This window comes from Monodon monoceros, unplaced genomic scaffold, assembly GCF_005190385.1.
Source record: "Monodon monoceros isolate NGI ecotype Baffin Bay Population unplaced genomic scaffold, NGI_Narwhal_1 Super_Scaffold_6, whole genome shotgun sequence".
NCBI lineage: Eukaryota > Metazoa > Chordata > Mammalia > Artiodactyla > Monodontidae > Monodon > Monodon monoceros.
The window spans coordinates 42,290,638-42,308,387 of record NW_021703783.1 but is presented as its reverse complement, the minus strand read 5'-3'; the positions used below and the strand labels follow the sequence as shown (position 1 = coordinate 42,308,387).

Genomic DNA, 17,750 nt, shown 5'->3' with positions numbered 1-17,750 from the left:
GGGCCCCCAGGGAAGGCCCAATCCTCTGCCAGCTGGGGAAGCCAAGGCCTCAGAGGTCATGGGGCCCAGGACAGCGGGCAGCTTCAAGGCTCTCAGATCGGCAGAGAGCCCCTCCCCCACAGAACTCAGGCTCTCGTATCCCTCCTTTCCTTCCTCCTCCAGGAGGGAGGTCGCTCTCCAGATCTGGGGACTGACAGCCTCCCCCTTCCCAGCAGCCAGAGGGCCCTGCACAGTCTGATCTCAGGCTCGTGTTGCTCTGTGGCCCTGAGCCCTTTCAGATTCCAGGCAAAGTACTGGTATAGTCTCCCCACCTCCCCTCCCCTCCTGTGCCCCTGGGGCCCCAGCAGCCGACAGCCCTGGCTGAATCCGCCCTCTATCAAGACAAGGCCTCTGCTCCCTTCCCTTCCAGAGGAGCTGCTCACTGACGTGCTGACCTACTTTGGAAGACTAGATTTTCTGATTCCAAGAATTTGGGGGTGGGAGGGGCCGTGAAACTTTGGGCTGTCTACCCCTGGATCCCTTTCTGCCAAGGTTCCCTTAAACATTTCAGTCCCAGAAAACTTGGGACAAGCACTGCTCAGTCAGTTAATTGCACGAGCTGCGTTTGAGCAACTCAGTTTCCCTTGAAAGATAGGGAATGGGGGTGGGGAGAGCACCTGTGTAGTAAATTAATGGATTCCTCCTTTCTTCCCTCTCTTCCCCAGGAGGGAATGACCTGCACCTTTAGAAAGAGATAGGGGAAGAAAAGGTGGATTTTCTGAAACAGGTTCTGTGCGGTGGGAAAACTTCTTCGAAGAACAGGAGAGATACCCCCTTCATCAACTGGCCAGGCAAGTGAAGGCCCCCAGGTGTGGAGGCGGAAGAGCTGTGATGACCGTGAGGGGGCCGCCGCATACTTTAGGAGGGGTGTGCACTGCAGCCTTTCCCACTGCTTCCACATCAGTCCGGGAGAGAAGGGTCAGCGACGGGCACTCAGGCACCCCTCCCGTGAACTGTCTCAGCCACGCCCAGTCCTGCAGGGGCTGCTTTTCAGTGCTGATGTTAACCCTGCCTTGATTTTCCCCTGTCCCTCTCTAAGGTACAACAGCTGCTGACGTCTAGAATTCTCAAAACACAGATGAGGGGTTTCTGGCCTCCACTTTCATTCAAAAACCATCCTGTGCAGAGGACTCTTCTTATCTAGGAAGGGCCACCCTGCTGAAAGCAGGGAAAAGCTTGGTTCCATAGCACAGTGAAGCCAACACCCTCAGAAGTTTTCCTCTAATATCCAACATTCTCCAGAGATAGGACTGAAAAGAGCTCCATGGGATTTCCCCAGCCGGCTTCCTAGCTTCTCATTTGCCTGCCTTAGGGCAGGAACTTTTCCATCTGAGTGTTCCCCAGCACCAGTGCAGGGTCCTGAGAACAGGTGTTCCTCAATAGTGGTTTTCTGAATAGGCTTAACTGAGCAGGAGGTAGGAGGACTGGCTGGCTCCTCAGAAAGGCCATGACTTTAGTTCCAATAAAGTCTCTTTCAACTAAATCAGTCCACTTGATCCCTGTTACTCTGTCCAGCATGTAACAGGTATCAAATGCCTGTACCCATTCCAACGCCTTCCCTCCTTAAATGAGAAAGGGGTCAGAGTCAACTTCTTACCTTGACATTATGCAGGTGTTGTCAATGACTCTCATATGTGTGTCTGACCCATCTTGCTATCTCCCTTAGCGCATGCCCATAATTCCTCCATTGGTCCCACTTTAAGGTAAAAAAATAAACTATAGGTCATTTCTACAATGGTGCCTGGATTACTGACGGGGATACGCATCACCTCAAAACCCAATTCTGGCTCCCTTACCTCTTACAATCACTTCCTGCCCTAACATTCTAATGGTCCAAAAAATGATTCCTTCCATCGTAGAGACAAACTCTGTCCCAGGCCCTTTCCTACACCCTCAGAGAGAGAGCCAGATGAAGTTCCTCATTTCTTTTCATCTTGTGAAACTCTAAGAGGATCCTGATTACTTTCATATCCCTAAAAGCCACCCATGCTACAAGCAGTGATCTCTTCTGCCTCAGTAAGAGTATTTGGCAGGTATAAAAAGCTACAACGTTATGATCACGGAAAGGATTGGGGGAGAATTGGGCTCTCTACCTCTCCTTCAAAGGTATAAGCTCTTGGCCCACTGGCTGAATTCAGACCATAGATAAATTTGGCTTCTTGCCCCATGGAACATTTTTTAAAATATGGAGTTATTATTTTTAAATGGAGACATTTCACATAAAATCCTGATTTCTGATTTCTTTTGAAAAGCTAGAAGTTTTGGCCATACTGGATACATATTCCCACATGGCAATGCCTGTTGGACCCTGCAGAGCTGCTGCTCCTTGAGGTAGGACATGTGCTCTCCAGTCATGACAGTCCCCATCATTCTCTTCTGCTCATTACCCAAAGCCAGTTCACTCTTTTACATACACACCTGGCCCATGCAGGCCTTTGAGGTTTGAAACCTGGCTCTGCTCTCTACCTGGCTGGGACAGGATGTTGTGCTGTGTTTAGCTGGTGACCTCAGAGCATAGAAGAAGGGATCTTATCTTCCTTCTGTCTCTTTGTTTCAAATCAGTCCTCTCTCTAATAGTCTCTACTCATATTCCTCTCCTATTTCCTTCTCCTACTCCTATCCTCCAAGATGTCTGGAAAGAGAATCACTTTATAGGGAATGTAAAATGACCAAAATAAATGCACACTACCAAGAGTGAGTGACAGCTCTGTGACCAGGGCACTCAGAGGTCCTGTGCTAGGCTGAAGGCTCTCCACTCTCCTCCACAGGAGAGCATCTGCTCCCAGCCCCTTACAAACAGAATGCACAAGAGGGCATACCAGACATATAGGAGCGGCCATTGCTGTCTTCTATGTCCATCTTAGAGAGATTCTGCTGGAAGAGAAAACAGCTACTATTAGAAGCCAGATCTGGAAAGGGAGTAGGTTTCTCTCTAACATTCTGGAGTTAGCAAGAACCCTAAAGGATCACTTAAGTGTGCTCTGACCCTATCCTAAAGAAGCAAAACCTCATACTTTGTCCTGGAGAGAAAGACGATGTACCCTGACTTAACAAACCCCAGGGTCTCCTCCAACCTCCAACTTCTGCAGGCTTCCCCAGTCTCTCAGGTGGAAACACTGTCTTATTCTACACCGGTCCCTGATTGTGTTGTTTGGAGAGTAGACCCTCTCCCTGTAAGTGGAGCTGATGGTGTAGGAAAGGAGACAGTTTACAGCTCAGCTCTCATGAGGCAAAGAAACAACCCCATAGAGGCTCTAAACCTTGTTAAGGATGGGGTAGCAATAGGAGGAAGCAGCTAGATTCAGTCATTCAAGGGATACTTTTTTGGGTGGAAGGAGGGAGGGGGACAGGAAAGTAGAAGATAGAGGAGAGCAGTCCACCTCAAGTTCAGAGAGGAATCCTCTACTGAAGGTGTAGTAGTCAAATTAAACCTTTAAGTGTTTTCCCCCTTCTTGTCAATTACTTTGCTATGTTTATTTTTTTAAAAGGGGAGTTGGGGTGGGAACCTGAATTTAAAATGCAGGTTAGTCTATTTGAAGGAAGGCAAACAGTAACTGGCAGTAAAGTATTAAACAATCAAGAACTGAGGATAATTAAAAGTGATAATTTGTTGCAATGAATTATCTCAGGAGCCTGTGGGAGGAGAAAAAAAATTCTATTTGGCAGAAATTTACATACATCCAAAATTGCTTTCACCAGTCATCTCATGAAAAATAAATACCCCAGGGGCAGATTTGGGGGAGCTAGAGTGGGGCGAGGGAACAGCCTGAGCTGCTACCCAGATTCTTGGTCTCTTTGAAGGATCTCACTGAGGCAGATGGATGGAAATCTGGTTTGCTGGTAATACTATATTGATAGAGCTGGGGATGGGGGCTCTGGAGGGCACACAGGGGAAAAGTGTCTATCACCCTGTCTCCCTCTCACCACACTCCAAGTCATTCTTGTCTAGTGCTGAGAGACATCATACTCTAAAAAGTCTCATGAGAAAGCCTGACACACGGGCTCTCCTTCACTTCGCAAAGCAGCTCTCCCTAGATTTCATTAGAGAGATTTCTAGTCTCACCTAGGACGCCTGGGTGTGGAAGAAATAATTCTCCAAGTTTATTTTCAACTCCTCTTTTCTTGACATCCTCCCCGGGATGGACTGAGCTTTGGGACCAGACTGCTAGACCAAGCCACAGTAAGAAGCAGTTCCTTGAAGGTTCCCTTAGGGGCAATGATGAGAAGAGCCCAAGTCCACAGTGGTTAGTGAACTCATACCCTCTGGAACTAGCCATGGAATTTGCGGTGGTCAGAGATGGAAATATGAGGGAACGCGGTCTGGTACTCATGGGGCCCCTTTCATTTCTTAATCATTAGCTCCATAATTGCCCTTTGGGATTTTGCAGAGCTCAAGACACCACACGTGACTTCCCACCCCCACCCCACCCCAATGCAGGAGAAGCAAGAGTGAGTAGGTTTTTCCCCATTTTCTGGAGAAACTGAGGTTCAGAGCAGCTAAGTGACTTGTCTCAGGGCTCATAGTGAGCCTGGAACAAGGAAAAGAACCCAAGTCTCCTGTCTCTCTGAGGTGTGCTTCCTTTCAAAAGCCAGGGTACTCAAGGCCTTCATGGATCTTCTTGCTTTTCCCTGGTTCTAACATCTTTTCCTTTGGTGTGATCCCCGTGGGAGTGGGGTCTGTTACTTAAAAAGTAAGAGCAGGGACTTCCCTGGTGGCACAGTGGTTAAGAATCCACCTGCCAATGCAGGGGACACGGGTTTGATCCCTGGTCTGGGAAGATCCCACATGCCGCGGGGTGACAAAGCCTGTGTGCCACAACTACTGAGCCTGCGCTCTAGAACCCAAGAGCCACAACTACTGAGCCCGTGTGCCCCAACTACTGAAGCCCGTGTGCCTAGAGCCCGTGCTCCACAACAAGAGAAGCCACCACAATGAGAAGCCCACACACCGCAACAAAGAGTAGCTCCCAGTCACTGCAACTAGAGAAAGCCTGCGCGCAGCAACGAAGACCCAACGCAGCCAAAAATAAATAAGTAAATTTATTTATTAAAAAAAAAAAGTAAGAACAAATTGAGCAGGCTCTGTGGGGAGAAATATCCTAATGCAATTGTGTGTGTGTGTATGTGTGTGTATGAACGGGGAGCTAGACAAGCACTAGGTGAGCAGAAGAGTTGAAGCACAGCATTCAGCTATGCTGAATACTGGCTCAGGAAGTGCATCTCATTCTTGGACACCTGCCCAAATGGCCCCAAAACAATTTCCAGAAGGGTCTGAAGGAGTTGTTTTCTGAGTTGGACTTTGTTCCTAGAAGTAAACTGAGCTCTTCTGTTTCTTAATTTTTCTTAACAGGTGCTCCATGACACATCTTGGGCAAAATCAGTCTTTAGCTGTCTCCAGCTGGTCTAATTGCCAAGTTGGTAGCCCTGGGAGTGAGACTGGACTGAGATTCTGCTGTTCCCGATCCTGGTATTCTGAGAGCCAGGAGCACATCAGGAGATGTACTTCACTGTTTGCTCAAGTCTTCAGGCAGCATATCCCTCTCCACCTTCCCACTCCCTGCCCCTCAAAGAACCTTCTCCCCTGCCTGGCCTGCCAGGAAGATCTTAGTGTCTCCTTAGAGGAACTGGGTCAAATTAGGCAGTGCCAACTGGAGACACACCACAGCGGGAGGAGGCATAAAGAGGGAGAAGTTAGTGACACAAGACAGGTTTGGTTCAAAGATCTCAAAAGGAAACTGGCTTTAGAGCAACACAGACACCATTCAGTGATGGACGCAGGCACATATGTACTGTAAATTCAGTTCAGTGAGCTGAATACAAAGCAACTAGAAACAGCCAGCCTCCCAATTCAAAAGGAAGTATTTTTATGAGGAGGGAGGAAAGGTTGGTCATTGTAACCTGAGACAAAGACTTTCTTCCCTGTTCTTTTGAATGCACCTGGCACCATAATAAGAATCCTCCATGGCCCTGGCTTTCTTCCATCAACATGATATCACATTTAAACAGGAATGGGCAGGAATGGGTATCCCTTCCAGACAGAAGATTTCCCACCACACTTCCTGAGAAGCAGCAGGTGAGACCAATCCAAGGTCTGACTTCCAAGGTCAGGCATCAGCTACCACCCTCATCTCCCCCTCTCCGCAAAAATGTTCCCACAGCTCTAACTATTGGTGAAAAAAATATCAGAAAGTCAAGTTTTCTCTATGTAGTGGCTCTGAAAGCCTATGGACATCACAAGTAATTAAAGCTCTTCAAATCCTCTAAAGAATCCTGTTTGATCCAGTGAAACGCCAAAATTGGAATTTAAAACACACTCCATGTGGCTTAGTGGGTAGAAAGGTAGTGAGGAGGATGTTGTTGGGAAAGAGCGTGAAAGTGGAGAGAGGGGCAAGGATCCATGCCATCCTTTTGGTTGCAATAGGGAGGAGGGGAAATTTTTTTCTCTGGTCTCTCTTAGGATCTGGGATCTGAGGTGGAGCCCAGTGATTTAAAAAAATTTTTTACTGGGGTATAGTTGATTTACAATGTTGTGTTAGTTTCAGGTGTACAGCAAAGTGAATCTGTTATACATATATCCACTCTTTTTTAGACTTTTTTTCCCATATAGGCCATTACAGAGTATTGAGTAGAGTTCCCTGTGCTATACAGTAGGTCCTTATTAGTTATTTATTTTATATATAGTAGTGTGTAGGCGTCAATCCCAATCTTCCAATTTATCCCTCCCCTCCCTTACCCCCCTCCCCCAGTAACGATAAGTTTATTTCCTACATCTGTAACTCTATTTCTGTTTTGTAGATAAGTCCATTTGTAGCTTTTTTTTGGTTCCACATATAAGCGATATCATATGATATTTGCCCAGTGATTATGAACAAGACAGATCTTCCGACCTGCCTGGGATTGAGCAGTGCAGGTACTAGAAGTGGACCAAACCCAAGCATCATCCTCTCCTGTCTGTGCCTTCCTGAACTGAATGAAATCTCAGCCAAAAAAATGTTGGAATCACAAAGCTGGCTCTGCTCTCTATCAGGACTTTGAATAACTGGGGAGGGGGAAAGGGTAAAGGGTTGAGAGAAGAGGTGGAATTAGGTATTGTCTGCAACCTGACTACACGCCCCTTTCCAGGAACCAGACCTAGACATTGAGCGATTTGCAGCTCTGAAGTGATCTTTAGGGTCAACCTAGTGCCCTCTGAAGGAAACCCACCAACCTTTTCTCAGCTTATGTGTCTGTATTTACAGCAGAAAGATCTGACTCATTTTCACCAGGTTGTAGATAGTGACCTGTTTACTTATACCACAGACGAGGACAGCTCAGCTTTGTTATCCAAGTGCTTGGGGAGCAGTGTGGAGGGATGAATTCCCAGGTCACCCTAGGAATGGCCAGTCTCTAAAATAAGAAGGGGTAAGAGCTGGAAACACAACACCTGGGCAGTGGGAAAATATCACCTCATTGTCTCCTTTTAGCTCTCAGTTGGATGCATCTTTTCTCTTGTTCTTTGTGCTTCCCTGGCCTCCCCACGTAGACTGCGGAAGAGAGAGAAGGCTAAGGTTTATGGGTGGGAGGAGAAACAATCTCACCCCTCCCATGTCTCATTTCAGGACTAAGGAAAGGGCCAAACTAAACAGTTTAAATCACCAGGTGTGATGCACATGAGATGATACTTTCTGGGGTTTTTGGGTATACCCTTGAGTACATAAGCCCTGTGTTTATAGAAAGGCTCCACAAGGTCACTGCTGTTCAGCTGTACCTTTTGGCAGGGGTGGGTAAAGTAGAGCAGGGCAGTTCAATTTGAGTTTTATAATAATAGGTTTTGAAGCCAAAGATGCCCAAAACAGGGTTTACCATCTCAAGTGAAGTTTGAAATGACATGGAAGTCTCAATTAACTATTCTGATTGGGGTAGGGTGGCAAAAAGGTGGAAGAGACAGAAACAATTGCCTTTGGTGTCAGTCCTGGCCAGAAGTCCCTAATACATGGTGACCAAAAGAGCTCACTGTTGTTTGGGCCAGGAAGATGTTTTCAGGCTCCTCTGCTAACAACGAATCTTGCTCTGACAATCCAATTTAGTAAGCCTCTGTTCATTTGGAGGGCCTGGGGCAGGGGTGCTCCAGGACCTAGAGAATCTTGGAGCTAGAATGGAGTTGAGAGATGATCTCCAATCTTTTGGTTTTTAACAGAAAAGTTAAACTAAGCCCAGAGTCACCTATCTGGTTAGCGATAGAAGTAGGACAAATAGAACCCAGGTTACCAGTCTGGGCTTCTTTCTACTACAGCACAAAATCAAATCTTGCCATAGCAAGGTCTGGGGCTCCTCTGCTTGCCTTCTTACTTGGGTGATGAAATGGACAGTTTTGGGGTCTCCATCTTAGTGACTTAAGTCCTTGAACTACAAACACAGGTCTATGGATGGGAAAAGAAATAATCCTCTTCCTCCCATGTCTGTTTTCAGAGATTATGGGCCTGAGGAAAAAGCCAACCTAGACTCTCACTAAATCTCTTTAATGTAGGAACAGGGCTCCTTGGCTCAAGGATTAGACCAGCATACGTATTCCAGCAGAGTCTGCAAGGTCAATGACCCTTGGGGGGGACCAGGCCATTCATATCAGCACTACCCTTTCTTAGATGCTTTCCTCTGAAAGACCTTGAACCTGTCTCTCTGTTTCCAATACAGAGTCCCCAACTCTTCTGAGAAAAGGAGGCAAATGAAAGAGTCTGGAATTCAGAGCTTTCTCCAGCAGGGTCAAGAGACCAACAAAGGGAGTCCCTCTGCCTGTGGCATTGTCTATACCCACAGAGTTCCACACTCCTATTTGTTCCTACGGAGTGAAATGAGGCTAGAAATACCTGCCCTACAATAACTTTTTATTTTTCCTTGACTATTTTTTTTTGTGTGTGTGTGTTGAGGGAAGAGAGATGGCCAGTCAGGGAGGAAATAATTTCTTTGTGGATGTTGGGTGGGGAAGGTAGGATAAAAGATGGGATAATGTTCCTCCCATGCTGGGCAGTACTAAGCATGTACTAAGAGGAAATAAGGAATAAACTTTCAGTTGCATTTTCCACTGGAAAAAAGTCACAACTTATTTCTGAGCCAAGTCCTCCAAACCTACTGAGAGTAAGGGGATTGCCCAGAAGCTACAATTGAACTAACTAACTCCACTCAGTGGGCAACAAAAACATTATGTTTTGTGCTTGAGACATCAGCATCTATTGAGTAGGACAAGATATAATTCTGAAGCTGCCAAATTGAGGGCAGCTCCCACCATCCTCAGGCCCATCCCAGAAGCTCCACTGAGACCTCTTCTGCTTCCCAATGGTAAGGCTATTTTCTTCTTTAAAGACTTTATTTTTATCTCAGGAGCCACTCTTTTGACAGTTCTCATGACCCAGGGAGCAGTCTGGATTCTCTGAATTAGGCTGTAAGTGGGGAAGGCTGAAGTCCCCCGCACACCACAGAGCAAGATTCACCGACCTACTGGCAGACCCATGAGGAGATGAAGAATTCCCAGCTGGGCATTTCACATACCCCTACAAATAAGATGCTACACCCAAAGGGTGTCTGATTTGGCCTTTTATCTGGTCTTGTCCTCAGAATCTGAGTTATCTTAAGTGGAAATATTCTAGGTAGTCAGACACCTGCTTTTATTGCTTCCTAAGGACATGGACATGTACCTTCACCCAGACAAAGTGAACAAGTAGCATCAAGGGGAAACAGCCAGGGCTCAATAGTCTGCTGCTTGGCCATGATGTTGGAAGGCCTAGAGCTGACCTATGAGCAGGTCACAACCATACCATGCTCACCACTGATGCTTTGAGGGCTCGGACCGGGGAGACTGGAGTATACCTGGAGCTATAAGACATGTAAGTGGGGGTGGATAAATCACAACAGTAGGCAGTTTTGCTTATAGAAGGGACTGAGGTGAAAGAAGGTGTGCAAACTTTGACACAATGTGGTTTGTAATACATCAAATCTTCCTAGAAGCAGAGTCAGTAAATTCATGACCTTGGAGGGGAAACGGGGTACCATATTTCCTAAACATCTCATATCTAAAGGTCCATGTTCCCACTAAACATTGTCACCAGACAGGACCAGTCATAATTTAAAAAAAAAGAAAAAAAAGGATAGAAATCAAACAGTGAGAATCTACAACTACAAGGGGGAAGACAATAACTGTGGATGGGGCTGCGTGAGGAGGTACAGGGAAGGCTGTTTTAGTTTAGACCTGCTTCCCAAGTCTGTTGTACTCTCTGGTGGTCTGCCCCAGGGCTTCCTCCGTGTTTCTTCCTTAGGGCTCCTACGCAATGAATCTCTTCCATCCCAACCTTGCTTCTCAGGTTCCCTGGACTTTTCACCCTACATAGTACCCCAGACAGCACTTTTCGCTCCACCCTAAGTTTCTTCTCTACCACATGTTTCTCCCACTCTGCTCACTGCCTCCCAGCCTTCCCACTTAGGCCTATGTCTTTCTCTCTAACCTTCTTGACGGACACCTTGCCCCCACCCAACCCCGCGCCGCCTCTCGCTTCTTTGCCCAGGTACCCAGTCTAATTCTCCTTTCTCCGTCCTGTCCTTCTGTTCTACCCCAGCTGTCCTGTCCTTCTGTTCTACCCCAGCTGTACCCCACGAAGGAGCCTCGCGCACACCAGCTCCCGCCTGTCCTCGGTCCTCTGCCGTGACCCATCTCCCGCCCTTTTAGGACGCCTAGGTCCCTGCTACGTCCCCCTCAAATCCTGTGGCCTCGCGCCAAACCCTCCAGGCCAGCTTCCTCCCTTGGGCCGCAACCCACCCAGCGACCCTCTTCCCGCCTGGCCCCCACCCACGTGTCCCCCTCCCTTCACACCCAAGCCCCTCAGGCCCCGCCCCGGCGGCCGAGGCCCCGCCCCTCGCGCTTCTCCCAAACCCCGCCCCTCACTCACCTGAGGGAGCTCCGCGCGCGCGCAGGCTGGGTGGGAGAGGGAGAGGGTAAGGTATTGGGGGAGGAGGGGGCGGGGCGGCGGGGGTCCCCCACTCTGGCCCGGGCGGCCCAGTGCGGGGGGAGTGGGGTCACTGAGCCGGCCGCAACCGGGCCAGAGGCGGGACCCGGGCGCTCAGGGGCGGCGGCGGCTCCATCTCCATCAACGGCTTCACCTGAGGAGGGACGGGCCCCCCCCATAAACCCCCCCAGCACGGCTGTCCCCCCTCCCCCGAACAACTTCCGGCCCCACTACCAGGCGACAGGCGGCGTGGCTGAACACCGAGCGCCCACAAGCCGGGGAGACAAGGGAGGAAGAGCTAGGGGAGAGTAGCCGAGCGCCGAAAGATTCAAGTCCTAAAGGCGCGGTCGCAGGCAAAGGGTAACTAAATGACTGCCCCTTCATCTGCATCTACGTTGCAAACAAGATCACGGTTGGACGCCCTAGTTGCCGTGGCACATCTGCCCCTAGTGCCAAGTTTTGCCTTTGCCGCCCCTAAGACAATATTGATTTTGACCTCTTAGCATTCTTTGCTTTTCCTGCCAAATGCGTAGGAATTGTGTGGGGGAGGGGCTTAAGGATGCCAAATCAAAAAAAATTTCCTCTCTTGGGGGGTATCCTGAGGTCATTCACCTAAGTAGCCCCGCACATACTGAGACTTCAGAGAAGGAAACCCCAATCTTGACTTCCCTGCCCCTGCTTCCTTTTTCCCTTCCCCCCACCTTGTTTGTTTTGGGCTGTCTCACTATATCCCAGTACCAATTCAGTGCACCGCCCTCCTGCAACTTGCTCACTCCCCAGCCTCAGTAAGTCCCAAAGGTCACAATCTTTTTTTGCTTTTTCAGAGTGGTAGTCTTAAACAGATATTTTATTGATGTATTTAGAAAAGTGGAACAATAAAGGGAGAGAGTTGCGCCCTTCACAACCCCTGGCAACCTAGAGACGTAGTAAAAAGTTGCATATACACTTTTCTTACACATATCCTCACACATTCTCTGAAGAATCCAAGAAGAAAAGCAAAATAAGGCCTCAGTGGTGACAGTCATTAGAAATGGAGATAGGGTAGGTAGAGAAAATAGCACTTACTTCCAGAATTACTTTTCCTACTTCTAGACCTTTGCTCCAGCAGCTCTTACCTCCTCTAAGGCACTGGGTCAGCGGCCAGGAGGGGTATGTAACACCTCCAGTCAAAGGGGAGCAGGTGCCTGGGTGGAAGTGTGCAATGCATGTACCTGTGTGTGGCTTCAGAAGGCATAGTCAGGGTTGTGATCCAAGACATGGAGAGGTGGAGGGAAGGATTTTTTGTGGTAATGAGGCCAAGGGATGGGTGTGGAAAGGGGTTTAGAAGGTAGTTCTGGAGAGTAGATGGTTCCATTTCACTTTCTCATGGAGCAACATGGACATGGACACGGTGCCAGGCATTGCTGAGCACGCCTCGCAGGTTCCAGATTGGGGCCACTGTGTCTGGCTGAACATTGTAGCTGTCATCTACAGCCTTACAAACGATGTTCAATTCTTTCTTCCCAGCTGGCACAGGGGCTTGAAGCTGCCATAGCCGCCAGGCCCAGGCCTTTCGGGCACGCTGTTCCTCTCCATCCAGCTCAGCCACCTGCCAGGTTAGGCCCCCATCCAGAGACACATCCACCCTGACCACAGCTCTTCCTCCACCACTCCATGCATAGCCTTTGACAGTCACCTCCCCTGACTCTATTGTCTCCCCATCTTTGGGCTGTGTGATGGCTGACTGGACAGGAAGTTCCTGAATAGATGGAGCCGAGTCAAAATCTACAGTGTCCCAGTCCACACATGGAGAGAAGCCTTTGTAGTCCCGCCGCTGCCAGTGGCTGTAACTTTCCTCTGGTTCCACGCTCACTTTGCCCAGCCATTTGACATGGCGGGCACCCACCACACCAGGAACCACCACCCGCACAGGGAAGCCATGGTCACGAGGCAGAGGCTGCCCATTCATCTCATATGCCAACAGGACCTCAGCTTCAGGGTCCATGGCCCGAGCCAGAGGGATGGATGCTCCATAGGCAGTCCCTGTGGGGTCTGAGTCCAGTCCCTCAAAGCAGACATGGGCCTCAGTTTCAGAGAGCTGGTGACCAGCCTGGGCTAACACATCACAGAGCCGTGCCCCAGCCCAGCGTGCAGTGCTAATGGCCCCTGCACTCCACTCCAGACCTCTTACTTCTTTGAACCGAGTCATCTCAGAGCGCCGGTTGCCAGCACACTGCAGAGTGACAGTGATCTCGTGCTTGGGGAACTGGTACAAGTCATCCAGGGATAGGCACAGTGACTGACCCCCAGGTGGCCCTACTACATGTAGGCGATAGGTGTCTGGGTCAAGGTTAGGTACAGGCAAATGATTCCGGGTGAAGAAGATAGGGTTGGGTGTGATATAGTTTTCTGTCAGCAGCTCAGGGGGGGGCTCCGCATTAAAGGGGCGCTGGCTGTTGACCTTCAGGGCTGGGTGACGTATAGGATCATCAGCGTAAGGGTCAGAGGTCTTCAAGATGGAGGCTGCCTTGTCATCGGGGCTCAGCTCCCCAATCTTGTACTGAGCCAGTATCTCTCGCACGTGGGACTGGTTGTGAACAGCATAGAGGGCCCAGAAGGGCTCTAGAGGACCCCCGGCTGCTAGCATCAGCTTTGATGGACCCCCTGGGTGTAGGTCCACAAATTCTGTGACATCAAAGACCTCAGAGCCCAAAGTCACCCAGATCCCAGTCTCAGGGCTGCTGTGGGATCTCACTTCCTCCCTCGTGTATAGGCGTGGTGATTCCTCAGCAGCCTGCAGGCAGGGCAGGGGTGAGGCAAAAGGGAACAAAATGTTAAGAAGAAATCACTCACTTCACCCTGACCCAACCCACAAAGTTGTGGCCACTGGGAAATGGAGGTAACAAATTCCATCTCTACTGTGCATGAAGCAGTGTCACCGTGGCTCTGTGGTAAAGCCTGGGTTGCCTGGGCAGCTCACTATGGCCCCTTTGTTCTGACAGTGAAGTCCCTTCCTTCCCTACTTACCCTGCACCGGTGGTCATGATAGGCCAACACTGCACCAAGCCCTAGAAGAGTCCCCATTACTCTCCATCCCCTGGTGCTGGAGTTATCACCAGAGATGGCATGGCTGGAGCACTGTGGCTGAAATGAATCATTCGTAGAGCAGGCCCGAATGCAGAGCCTTGAAGGGGCTGACTTGAGTCTGGAAGAGAGAGAAGTCTTCTTAGTAGCACACTTCTGATCATAAGAAAGGGCTAGGGAAGGCCTGGGGTGTACCTCTCCCAGGTTAGCCATTGGTTTCTTCAGTTGGGACTTAGTTTCTCAGGGATGGGTGGGACAAGTGGGACATGGCTTTCCCTTTCCTCCCTGGCCACTACCTCAACCATCTTAATCTGGCAGATAAGAGTCATAAAGGTACAGGGAGTAGGAGATATGGGCTAGGAACTGGATGGCCTACCTGTAGGCCTGTCGGAGCCCTGGGACCACAGTTCTGTGCAGCAGCAGCATTACGGCAGACCTAGGATAGGAGGAAGATTCCAGGATCAAGACAGGGAGTCCTGCATCAGGGATGAGATTAGGGTAGCTTGAGGGAATGGGTGGGAGGAAGACACAGAGATCAGCTAGGAGCTCTCTGGACAAATGGGTAAGAATTTTTCTGTGGTAATGAGGCCAAAGAATGGAAGTGGGGGTCCAAATGGGCCCTTAGAGAAAACTTGGAGAACTTCGGAGACATAATATGCTGACAGGATGGAAAGGAATGGGGGGTGGGAGTCTCCTAGAATCACCTGTCTCCCATCCTCCACTCTCTACTTTGTCCACTGCAGAGAACAATGGGGGCCAGGGCCTAAAGGGCAGAAGCCAAAAGTCTACTGTCCAGTTTGCCAGTTTATTATTAATTTATTTATTGTTTATTTTATTTTATTTTTGGCTGTGTTGGGTCTTCATTTCTGTGCGTGGGCTTTCTCTAGTTGCAGCGAGCAGGGGCCAGTCTTCATCGCGGTGCGCAGGCCTCTCACTGTCGCGGCCTCTCTTGTTACGGAGCACAAGCTCCAGACGTGCGCAGGCTCAGTAGTTGTGGCTCATGGGCCTAGCTGCTCTGCGGCATGTGGGATCTTCCCAGACCAGGGCTCAAACCCATGTCCCCTGCATTGGCAGGCAGATTCTCAACCACTGCGCCACTGGGGAAGCCCTTGCCAGTTATTTCTGAAGTCAGCAGAGGACAACCGCGGGGTGTACTCACTTAAAGAGAGACAAAAAGGTGAAAAAAGAGTGGGAGGTGAAGGAGCTCGGGTGCTGGAGTCAAACTGCTTTGCTTTTATAAAACCAGTCCTGCCCTTAACCAGCCCTGCTCCTGGGCAGGATACCAAGCCTCTCTGAACTTGTGTCCTCATCTATGAAATGAGATCTACCTAGCAGAGAGGCTGTGATGAGCAAACAAGTAATAGCATTATCATTGAAGGCTTTTCCCTCCACCCACCCTAAAAAAATAAAAATTGAACCCGGCTGGGAACTGGACCCCAATCTGGACCAACCCCAACCCCTACCTTGTCTATGCCATTCCAGTGAGCTCAGCAAATTGAGGAGTTAATGGCCAGGATGTCAGGGGATGGGCTAGAGAAGGAAGAGGGTAATTTTTCTGCTCTGGCCTGCAGCAGTTTCTTCCTTACAGCACTGAGCAGATCACTGACCCCAGGAGGGCCAAAGCAGGGAGGGGTGAGAAGAGTCAGAACTGCTGATGAGATGCTAAAGAGGGGTGCCAGCACAGAAACTGCGAGGAAGCTAGGAATAGGAGCAGAGTCTGCATTTTACTCCTGGGCCTTGGGACCCTCACTCTCCCTCCCACTTTCCCTCAATCCCAGCAGCCCACTATAACCAGACTGGAGCAGTGCAGGTAGAGCTGACTTGTAGGTGAACTCGGCCAGCCCCGTATCCCAGGTTTGGGAGAGGCAGTCTTCTGCTGCAAAACGGAGGCCACCCCCTTGTGCGGGTGGTGGCCAGTCACTCCGCAGGGTCACTTTGGGTAGAACATGGATATGTCCAGCACCGGGGCCCACGCACCCGGTTCCATGTCACTGCCCAACAGCTGGCCCAGGAGTCTCTTGTAGCAACGCCCCGCCGCGGCCCAGGAGCACAAAGCTAGCGGGAGTGGAGGCAGGTACTGGCAGTTTTACTGTCCTTAGAATTCGGAGCACCCCTGGGTGCCAAGACCGCCGCCGCCGCCCAGGTTACTAACCCTGCTTCCTCCTCTTCCCTTTCCCGGCCCCAGCCTCCTTACCCAGCTCGGCGTCCGTACTGTGGCTCTTTTACTCGCTCAGCGCCCAGCGGCTGCCGGCGAAGGGGCGGGGCCTGCGCCGTGACGTTGTGCCGGAGTAAAGGACCACTCTCTCCCCTCGGCTCGTCCCCCAGCCATTGGCGGGCGGCGGGCCGCCTCCCAGCTGCTGTGCCCGCCTCCTGGAAGCCGAGGCAGGCGGCGCGCCACCTGGGCTCGGAGCTAGGACGGGCTGTTTTTGCTTCCACCCCCGCCAGACGAGGAGTGGGACCTCATGATGTCCGGAACCCGGGCAGTGGAAGGTGATGAGGACTCCAAAGGTTGGGCTGAGAGATGTCCCCGACCCGCCCCACCAGCTGAGACACAAGGTGCTTTCACTAGAGGCCTCGGGATCCAGCCGGCTTTCTCCCGGTGGTGAGCTCCGTCTCTAACCTATTTTTTGACAAACGCCTGTGTTGCAACTACAACAGCCCTGTTTGCCTTTTAGAGAAAACAAGATCAAGCGCTCAATTCTTTTATGTCCAGGAATGAGATCAGAAATGGGGCCTAAAATGGTGGTTCAAAGCCTTCGAGATCCCTTGGACCAGCTGCATTTCTCCTCAAATTATAGAACCAACAACACTAAACAGACATCTTTTTAATTTTGCTTAGTTGTCAATTTATTTTAAAAAGTCGTCACTTGATGACATTTTAACGCCCCAAAGTAGGAAGATTGTAACTGCTCATGTCAGAATAAAGGATACTAACAGAAATTGTTTGCTATTACCCTTTTATCATTTGGTGTGGGAGTGAAAACTTGTCATTGGCTAGCTGTGGACCCGGGGCAAACGTATCCACGCTGCCCTCTAGAGACTAGAAGGTTGAGTTACAACCTTACTTTAAGTGAAGATCATTTCCCCTGCCTTTCTGCTTTCCTAAACTGAACTAGAAGAGCTTTTTACTAGGAATGAAGAAGCCGTGCGGGAGTCCTAAGAGATATATAGTAAGGGGAATCGACAGTGAAAAGGTGATTTTGGCCCTAAGGTTTTTGGAAAAAGAAAGATTCCCAACTCAACTGTGTATAGTTAAATCATCGGAGAGGCCTGACGCCCAACCTATCCTACCCAGGATACAGAGAAGTCAGTTAAGGACTGTCTGAAGCCATGGGATGAGACTTCTGCCCAATAACAGTGTCACCCTACATAAAGCCACACACATGCTTTATATAATTGACGTTTAAATCTCAAATTTTCTTCATTTTACAGAAGAATCTGAGGCAGAAAGCAGCTAAGTAACTTGATCAAGACCACAGCTGGTAAACTGTCAGAGATGGGACTGAATTCCAGGCTCTGTCTTTCCTGTCCTTCAGATTCTTTGGAATTCAAAACTCCTCCTGCAACCATACCTAATCTTTTCTGTATCATTCCCCCCCACCCACTTCCACTTAGACTTTGAGGGACTGAAGGCTTCAAGTACAGCAAGAAACGAGCAGAATTTCCTGTTGAAATTTT

General features: G+C 49.6%; 1 protein-coding gene across 3 annotated transcripts; it reads right to left on the bottom strand.

The window, feature by feature from the left end:
* Positions 1 to 11,835: 11,835 nt before the first annotated feature.
* On the bottom strand, positions 11,836 to 17,639 carry SUOX (sulfite oxidase). 3 transcript variants are annotated; one of them, XM_029206756.1, is made up of 4 exons: positions 16,267 to 17,639; positions 14,449 to 14,508; positions 14,016 to 14,193; positions 11,836 to 13,782 (listed from the first exon to the last, which is right to left on the bottom strand). In XM_029206756.1, the coding sequence occupies exons 2-4, from the start codon at positions 14,496 to 14,498 to the stop codon at positions 12,373 to 12,375; spliced, it is 1,638 nt and encodes a 545-aa protein (XP_029062589.1). In that variant the 5' UTR covers positions 14,499 to 14,508; positions 16,267 to 17,639; the 3' UTR covers positions 11,836 to 12,372. The 3 variants fall into 3 exon arrangements, with proteins under 3 accessions (XP_029062589.1, XP_029062590.1, XP_029062588.1); XM_029206757.1 differs by having other exon boundaries at positions 11,839 to 13,782; positions 14,449 to 15,230; positions 16,267 to 16,281; XM_029206755.1 differs by lacking the exon at positions 16,267 to 17,639 and having other exon boundaries at positions 11,839 to 13,782; positions 14,449 to 15,782.
* Between the last annotated feature and the right edge of the window lie 111 nt (positions 17,640 to 17,750).